This window comes from Arctopsyche grandis, chromosome 10 (assembly GCF_051622035.1).
Source record: "Arctopsyche grandis isolate Sample6627 chromosome 10, ASM5162203v2, whole genome shotgun sequence".
Taxonomy (NCBI): domain Eukaryota; kingdom Metazoa; phylum Arthropoda; class Insecta; order Trichoptera; family Hydropsychidae; genus Arctopsyche; species Arctopsyche grandis.
The window spans coordinates 2,237,886-2,247,526 of NC_135364.1; the positions used below are offsets into that span (position 1 = coordinate 2,237,886).

Here is a 9,641-nt window from a genome sequence, read left to right on the forward strand (position 1 = left end):
ATTTTCAGATCTGAACTTGGCTTATGTTTTCTAACACTAAAGAATATGGCGTCTGTTTTGGTTTGATTAATTTGAATTTTCCACTTAGTGAAGTGTTCAGTCATTGTTTTAATTGCAAATTCAAGATTTTTAAGAATAGTGTCTGTTTTTTTGCTACTTGTGAAGCAAGCTGTATCATCTGCATATAGGGCTATGTGACAGTTTTTTGGAATAGGTATGTCATTTATATATATGGAGAACAAGAGTGGGCCAAGCAAGCTCCCCTGCGGAGCGCCAGCTGCGATTATTTTTGGAGACGATAATTCATTATTTACGCTAACCACTAGCTTTCTACGAGTTAAGTACGATTTGATGATGAGAATTAGGTAGTTTGGTATTTTGTTAATAAGGAGCTAATGAATGAGTCCATCGTGCCAAACCGTGTCGAAGGCCTTTTCTATGTCGAGACATACCATTCCGGTACTTCTCTTCATATTAAAGTTCTTCGTCACGTGTTCAGTTAGTCTTGTTAGTTGTTGGGTCGTGGAATGTCCAGTGCGAAATCCAAATTGTTCATTTATTAATTTCTTATTTACGACTTTAAGTAAACGTGTGTAGATTATTTTTTCCAGAATTTTTGAAAGCGTGCAAAGTAAGCTAATGGGTCGATAATTGGCCGGGTTTTTTGAGCTTTTATCGGGCTTAAGTATGGGAATTACGTTGGCTGTTTTCCAGTATTCTGGGAAATACCCGGTGAGTAAACATGCGTTGAATATTTTAGATAGTGAGACTAAAGCTTTAAATGGAAGTTGTTTGATTGTGATGTTATCTATTGAATCTCGCCCAGGTGCCTTTTTATTTTTTAAATTACGTATTATATTTTGGATTTCACACGGATGCACCAATTTTATATTTTTAGTACTGTTAGTGGGAGTTTTTGTGATGATTTTAATGGACCGGTTGACTTTATTATGCGTTGGTATGTGATTGTAATGTTGTGTGAGTGTGTGATGTTTTTGGAAGGATTTTGATAATAGTTCTGCTTTGTCGCAATCACGCGTCACTGAGATTCCTGCATCATCTAATGGAGGAATCGAGTTTTTTGTCCTGCGAATCGCTTTAGCTAATTTCCATAGAGAGCCATCAACTGAGCTCAATTTTTCTAATTTTTTAGACCAAGCTTCATTTTTGATTTCTTTGATTCTAATTTTAATTTGATATGTGAGCTTATTAATTAATGTTTTCAATGCTGGATTTTTTGATGTTTGCCAAATTTTACGGAGTTTATTTTTACTTTTAATTAGATTTGCAACAAAGTCAGTTATCTCTAATTTGTGTTCAATGTATTGTGTCTTAGGTATGTGAAGGTGTTTGGATCGAGTTATTGATTCCGTTAGGTGTATTATGGAGCTGTCGATTTCGGTTTTGTTTGTGAGTGTGGTAGAAGTTAGAATGGTTTGGTCATTTATGTATGACTTGAACTCTCGCCAGTTAGCTCTCCCGTAATCCCAACTATGCTTGATGATTTCCTCGGGTTTCCCGTCGATTGAGAAGATTATCGGGAGATGATCAGACGACAGGGTTTGAAGGGCATTTGGTGTCGATATTTTTGGGCAGTTCTTGACGAGGACAAGATCTAGTGTGGATGGTTGTGAGCTATTTGTGGGATAGTGTGTGTATGTATCCGGATGAAGTAAGATTGTATCTGTTAGTTGAATGTATTTATAAAGAGTTGTGCCTTGTAGGTCAGTGTTTACGCAACTCCATAACGGATGTTTGGCATTAAAGTCACCAGCTACCACTACCGAACTACCAATGTTAAATATTTTATTAAGATCGGATGCCAATAATCGTTTTTGGGGAGGATTGTAAGCGGATGCTACTATGTGATGGGTGTTGTTAATTGTTAGTTCGATGGCGGTTAGTTCTAAATTTTTTAGTGGCGGAGTTATTACGCGACAATGTTTAATTGACGATTTTATAAAAATGGCAACTCCCCCTCCATGCTGTTCTCGGTCTTCGCGATAGCAGTTAAAGTTAGGTAGGTTAATACGGATATGAGGTTTTAAGAAGGTCTCGGAGATTAAAACTATGTCAACACAGTACTCACCGATCGCCGACTCTAGTTCGTCAATCTTATTCTTAAGTCCACGAGCATTCCAAGCTAGAATGTTCAGGCGCCTCCCGTTAATCAAAGACATCGAGATATTCGACAAGCATGAGTGCCAGCTCTAGTTTGTCGGTGCAACCGCTGGCCTTGGCACGAATCTCCTGGAGGATCTTCAACATCTTCGTCATAGACGCCATGGAAGTTAGGTCTGTTGTTGGTTGAATGTTGGGATTGGTTGGTTGGTGGGGTTTTTTAGGGATATTTGGTGAAGGAGTTTTAATGGTCGGTAGCTTTGGGAAGTTGTGATCGTTAACGACCGGGATATTTTGTGGCTGCGCCACTGGGAGTTTCCAAGGGTTGGCTTTGACAATTGATGCTCGATTCTTCCTCGATTCCAGCATTTTCAGATAGTTCTGTCTTTTTGGACAGTCTTTGAAGTTAGCGGGGTGAGATCCTGAACAGCCTGAGCAGACAGCAGGGGTAACTATTCCTTGATTGCATTGTGCGGTGAGGTGAGTGCCGGCACATTTGACGCACTTGGCCTGCCGATTGCAGTTTTTCGCAGCGTGTCCATATTCTTGGCATCTGAAACATTGAGTAATATTTTGTGATTTACTAGTATATTTAACGACACTGACCTTTGTGTAACAGATGTACCGGATTTCTTTAATCTTCTTTGCCGATACCGATGGCTCGAAGAACACCAAGTATAGCTCGGTGGCGTTGCTCCTAGGCTCCTTCGTCTTCATCTGTATGACTTTGGTTACAGGGAATCCCTGTCTGATGATGTCATCTTTAATATCAGCTTCCGGCAATTTCGGCAAGCCACGTACGACACTTTTTATTTCCTTTTCCTCCTTCCTGGAAAAGGTATGGAATTGTCGGTCTGGTGTCAATCCATCCCGAAGTTTTTTAAAGTCTTCAAGACTTTTACATTGTATCTTGACATTATTTTGACCAATGTAAGTCATTGTGAAGTCTTTTATAAACTTCTTGATCGACTCGATCATGCTGCCGTGAGTGCCAGTAGCTGTCATGATGATGGGCGGGATTCTTCCACCGCTTCTGGGGACATCGGAAACTTCCAAGAGCCCTTCAAATTTGTTTTTCTCCTGAATTTTAAATTCAGGAGCAACATCTTTCACGTTCTTTGCCGTATGTTTTGGAAACTGCCACTCGGTCTCCATCTGAGCGGTCTGAGAGCAGCCTGGTTGAGGAGCTTCGGTTGTAGTTATCAGTGTCTTCTTAATTCGCTTTTTCAGGTTGGATCCTCGCATGGTGCCAACATGTGTTCGTTTGGTGTTCGTTTTGTGGGGGGTGTTTGTTTTGTATGTTAAAAGGTGTGGGTTTTTTGACGGTATGGCGTATCGCTGTATTATGAGCGCTCGCACAGAGAGTACGTCTTCGGCACGTCCGTTCTCACGGAGCGTCGAGTGACGAGATCGAAATTATGTGGCTAATTATGTAAGTATGAAAATATTATAAATTTAAATTCCATTTAAAAAATTATGAAATCAAGCATAGGTAATGATTCTGAATATGTACTAACTTGCGAGGTGCCAGAAGAGCTAAAGACATCCATTTTTATATATTGCCAAATTTTAATACGCCAATACGCTAGGTACAAAAAAGTAGCGTTTAAATTTTACCAGGCCTTTGTGGATATAATTTTCATGTTTTAATACTGTATTTATATTTTTATGATAAAATTTAAATTAACGTTCCGCAGCATTTCGCATTTGGGAGTATGTATGTACATATATTATCATGTACATATGTATGATATACGTTTTATATTAATATTAAGAAAATCCACTACTATCTGATCATCCAAGGGAATTTCATTTCGTCAAATTATTTATCATCGGATTAAATCCAAGTAACGAATAAGTAATGTATTCTTGTCAAATATGTGCTTTTATATGTCGTAGAGCAATGGAAACCAACCTTACTCAGTAAATCGGGACCGTCAAGGAGAAATTTAATGTAAGCTTAATTTAAAATGAAATCAATCCCACAGGTTTCTTATTTTCTTATCTGCATAAAACTATATTATAGAAAACCAGTTGTGCATTGTTGTTACCTACTTGGGTTGATTTCGAAAGAGCAGGTAAGTGGGTGCCGTGCACTCGAGCACTTAAATTCTTAAGATCTTATCTTGACTAGAGATAATAATTCGTCACTGTTTACTTCCTAAAGCACATCTGCTCGTTGCACCGGTATCTTAGTCAAATATTATCGCACATTTTTGTGCCGAATGCCGAATTTCTAATTCTTAGTTCGAAGTTTTACTAAAATGATCCGTATATCTGAAGGATGATAAAAAATTAACTTTGCGGTAAAAACTCCCGGTTTTAATAAATGCTCGTTTTTTACTATAATTCGCCAGTGAAATTCTTTGTCCTGTCGGTATTTTAAGGTGTTTTTTTTTTGCATATATTTTAAGTTTAGATGTGTATTTATGGTTATGGTTCTCGTTTTTGGTACATAGATCGCATCTAATTTACATTCGTCAACGACTTGACATTGAGATTAAATTAATCATTGCCGAGAGCGTGCGTTAACACGTGCTGTTAACAGAGCGTTTTGGGGGCGTTTTGGCGCGATAAGGAATATATTGACAATTATAGAGGAAATATTTTTATGCACGCGTACATTAATTGTGTCGAAAGCGTATTTTTTAATGTTGACCAATTTTTACTTTTATTTTACTATTTTTTTTAGGTGTGATAAGATTGTTACATTTCACTAATATGAAAGTAGACTCGAATTTTGACACGCGTGACGTCATCGTCGAATGCAGTGACGTCACTCAGTATTGCTTTTTTATGTGTGAATTTGACTGATCTGTCAAAATTTTACCAATGAAAGATACGAAGTATGATGTGGCGAATAAAGCGAAATTAATTAATTTAAAATTAATAAAAATACTTGTAAAAGTGATGAGTACAAGTTTACTTTCTTTGTAGGCATGAGATATGTAAGTTAATGTAAATATTAATGTTTATATCATGTTTGCAATGATGATTTTGTTGACTGCCCCATGGAACATTGTAGTTCTACATACATTGCCTCAGCGTTTTCAAGCAGGACGTACCTTTTCTGGACGTAGGCTTTTTTCATTGAATAAAATATTAATTTGTGATTGTTTCCGAACAGTTTGTCAAAAATTTATTTGGTATCTATTGACGTTTGAAAAGTAGATCGCGGCGCTCTCTGGTGGCGCGCGATGTGAAACTCGGCGGCCATACTGTTTTTATTTTATACGAACTCGCGTTTGACGTAAGATGTTTGTTGTTGTTTATATAATATTTGACACCAACAATATTCATCGTTTGCATTTTTAATTTTAGGATCATTTACTCGAGTGTTAAATGTCAAAATTGTGCACGAAAAAGCGTCGTTCTAGGTCCATGGTCAATATATAAAGCGGTTGTGTTCAGTGTTTTATATTATATAATAAACGCTTTCAAATTTTTTTATATTCCATAATTTATTTATACACGTTTTTTTTTAAATATCTTCTATATATTGAAAAAAAATAGTAATATAAAAATAATAAAATAAATAAGAATTGTAAATTTTTGGGAATAAAAAAAAATATTGTAAAAAAAGACATAACGACATGGCTGGTAAGGGTCGGTCAGGCAGATAACGGTTGGTCAGGCGCTGCGCTGCGCTCGTCTCCAGCTTCAGTCGAGTGCGCGCCGCCCGGGAGGAAGGACCTACCACACCCCTGTGCTCCTCGCCAGTTCGTCTCTGCAACTTGGCAGTGTGAAGTTGACAAGTTGTGTTTGTGTTTTTATTCAAAGTACTTTTGTGGTTCATTTTGCTTCAAGCTGCTGTCTTCCTTAAACTATTATTGTATTGCAAGGAAGTAAAAAGCTGTGAAACTTGATGTGTGTCGCCTTCTTATATCTGAAAATCGCTGACCACGTGTTTTTTGAGGTTTTTATTATTGATAGTTTCACGTTTTAATTCAAAACCCAATTGTGTACTTGTGACTCTTCCTGCTTTCCTGTGTTCCTTAAACTGCTTCGTATCTGAAGGAAGTAGGAAGCTGTGAATCCCGACGTGTGACGTGTCCTTTCATAGCACAATCGCTGACCGCGTGTTTTTAAGGTTTTTCTCTGATAGTTTTACGTTTCAATTCGTGTAAGTTAAATTGTGCTACTTGCAAATAATTTATTTCGCTACTCTCGCTATATATATATATATATATATATAAATTTACTATAAAAATGGGGTATGGAAATGTACCGAATGTGGCGCCACCATGCGGTCACAATAGCGAACCTCGCACACTCATCGCCGAGAGATGTCAAATTTTGCCGCGCAATCCTTTGGACAAACAGATGGTGACATTTCCCAATGAATACCGCATGCTCCTAATTGAGGGGTTAAAATCATTGAGCGAGTTGATGCAATACAGATTTAAGATGACGAGACTTGATGGGGAAGATGGTAGATTGAGAAAACGGTCTGAACAACAGAGACCTTTCGAACGTCCGCTTAATGGACAGCGACATGAAGTTAAACCTTTAGAATACCAAATTGAGCATCAGCGGAGACCTCTAGATCCAAAGAGACCCATCGAGCAACATAGGCATTTAGACCGACTTAGGCAGACCACGAGACAACAAAAGCCTTTCGAGAGTCAGATTGAGTCTCACCAGAAGGCAGTTAAACGTCACATAAATCCAAGTGAAATCCAAGAAAATCCAGCAAAGAGAAGTTGTAATGGGATATCTTCTTTGGAAATACCTCGCCCTAGAAATGGTGCACCAATTTGCAGATTGCAGCAGACACAGCCGAAAAAGTCATTACAAATCGCCCCCCAAAAACTTGAAGATCCGAATATTCTGTATGACCGTCCTGGTCGTCCTGCTGATATACGTAATTTCAGCGTCAGCACTTCCGAATATTTACTCAAAGGATGTAGGCCTGGAGATTATTGGTGCGAGTGGCTCAGAAAAGATTCGCGCAAGTCCGAAAAACCACGAATTCCGGCGGAAAATATATATGCTAGATTGTAAGCTATTGTCTTTTTTCTTTCTTTCTTTTTTTTTATTTAAATATAGTTAGTATTAGGAAATTGAATTTAAAAGGATCATTTATCATTTAGGTATAGTAGAATATATTTTGCGACCTCTTTACTACTGGACACTATGAGACTGCTGACAGCTAAGCTGGATATTGGACTTGTAATTTAGGTACTAATGATTTATTTTTATTAGTCAACCTTGGATATACTATTGAGATTTTTGATATGCGCACACTATTACACTTCCATCTTCATCATTATTCCGTACCAACATCTCTTTCTGATAAGATAAGATAGTATCGAATGCTTATTGCTTATAAAAACACTGCTTATCAATATTGCTTTTTGATTTTGATACATATGTACATATTATTTTTATTATTTTTCTTGAATAGTAGAAAGTCATCTTAATTTCCATTCATTCCCATTACACAACCTCACATGTACATATATGTAGTATTATTTTTATAATCTTGTTTCATCATATTTGTATGTTGATATTTTCACGGTGTACTAAATCCTATTTTTTCTTTTCTTTCACAGTGTTCAGCGAGATATTCTGTCGGAATGCGTGCCCATGTTTAGGCCGCCAGTTAAAGTGAGTATATTTTTTTACCTTTTGATATTGTTAAATATACATATATAAATATGCGAATAAATGTAATGTAACTTTTTTTTTGTCTTAGGTAAACCCGGACCGCGAAGCCCAGCAAATACAGAGCAAATTAGGTGTATTCAATACTGTTGAACACCTACTCGACGATCCCAAATCTTCTATCGGCGTATATGGCGAGCCTGCTAGCCCAGCTCCAGAATTCAAGAAGCCTCATTACAATTCCTCGCAGAATGGACGGTCACACCAAAGACCCCAACATTATGGCAAGGTGAGCGTCATTTAATTTTTGGTTGTTTTCTGCCTCTCAAAATTATCTATTCATACATGCATTCATTTAGAATATTATTCATTTACATTTTTGTATTTGTCTCTGAAAGTTTCACGAAGGGATGCCTGTGGGGGTACATAACAGGGCTCCACCTACCAAATTGTATAATGATAAGACGCCTCCTGTAAGTATATTTGTATGTATACATTTTCGTATATTCATATTACATACATATATAAACGGGTCGATCATTTCTTGGTATCGAAAAAATAGTACGCTATTCAGAATACCATGTTGACAAATGTTTAGATATCCAGGAATTCATATACAATTATTTACCCCCCGTGAACCCCCTTGTATGTGAACTATTAAGTTTATTGAGGAATTAATAGAGTTTTATTACGAACTTAATCTTTTTCTAACTAATCCTTCACATTTCCTATTGTAATATTACTGTTTATTAATTATATTTTTTATTTTGTCTACAGAGTGCATTAGATCCTTGCGGTGTTTTTTACAACGTCGAGAATATCATTAAGGTGAGTTTCTAGTTGCTTAATGTACATCCATTTCATTATGAATATATGTATACTAATTATGATCTTTATTGTTTTTTATAGGAGATGAAATCCCTTCCTATTGCTATTACACCATTGACTGCGATTGCTGCCACACCCAGAAAAGAATCTGTCCCCAGATTCAATTTCAACGTCCCTCCACTATTAAAGGTATGTTTTAAATTTTTTTCATGTATTCTTTTGATTTTGTTATACATAATGATTGTGACATATATTTTTATAAAATTCTTTCTCTGTTCCTAATTTTTGATTTTTTTTTAAATTTACAGCCAATTGAAAATTCTTCGCAGTCAAATTCCTTCCCCGAACCAAAAAAAGGTGCACACATCAAGAGTCGTAAGTTACTTTAATTCATTTGCTTTATAATAAATATATTGATACGTTGTTAGTTACGATATATCGCTGTAACTGATTCAATGACAATAGTAAGTAATAGTAGTAATATATGTATATTATTAATTGAAATAACAAATTGGAATAGTGCTTTTTTTCATTTTAGTATTTTGGTTTATTCTTATTTTCAAAAGTAAATTAGTTTAAATTTATTCGATAATTAATAATAATTTTTGTTTTGTAAATAGTAAAATATAAAAGTGGTTGATGTATTTTTACGGTTTGTCAAATTGGTGATGGGTGCAATTTTTTACTTAAATTTATGTTAAGTTTACTTTTATAAAACATCCATTTTTACTCAATTGTAAATGGAAATTTTTATTGCATATAATATACATATGCATGTATGTGGCTAATGAAGTTTTTACGTTTATTCAAATTATATTAGTTGTTGGGTATAAATTTTGACGTTTTGTCAGTTTACGTGTATGTAAAAAGAAAAGTTAAAAGTTTTTTGTGTAATTTTGATATTTTGCCATACATAATTGTATGTTCGAAGAAAAGTTAGTTTAAGTTTATTATTTATCGTCTGATATCCATTTTTATATATTGTATTTTATTTATATTTTAATATTTTAGGTTTTGTGTACAATATTGACATTTTGTCATACTACTCGTATGTACAAAGAAAAGTTACCTTAAGTTTATTATCT

The 9,641-nt window shown here is 35.7% G+C and overlaps 1 protein-coding gene across 1 annotated transcript; it reads left to right on the plus strand.

Moving 5' to 3' along the window:
• The first annotated feature begins 6,739 nt into the window (after positions 1-6,739).
• On the plus strand, positions 6,740-9,007 carry LOC143918268 (uncharacterized). Its single transcript, XM_077440054.1, has 8 exons — positions 6,740-7,121; positions 7,215-7,302; positions 7,677-7,731; positions 7,820-8,017; positions 8,506-8,556; positions 8,638-8,745; positions 8,865-8,931; positions 8,985-9,007. The coding sequence occupies exons 3-8, from the start codon at positions 7,711-7,713 to the stop codon at positions 9,005-9,007; spliced, it is 468 nt and encodes a 155-aa protein (XP_077296180.1). The 5' UTR covers positions 6,740-7,121; positions 7,215-7,302; positions 7,677-7,710.
• Positions 9,008-9,641: the final 634 nt, after the last annotated feature.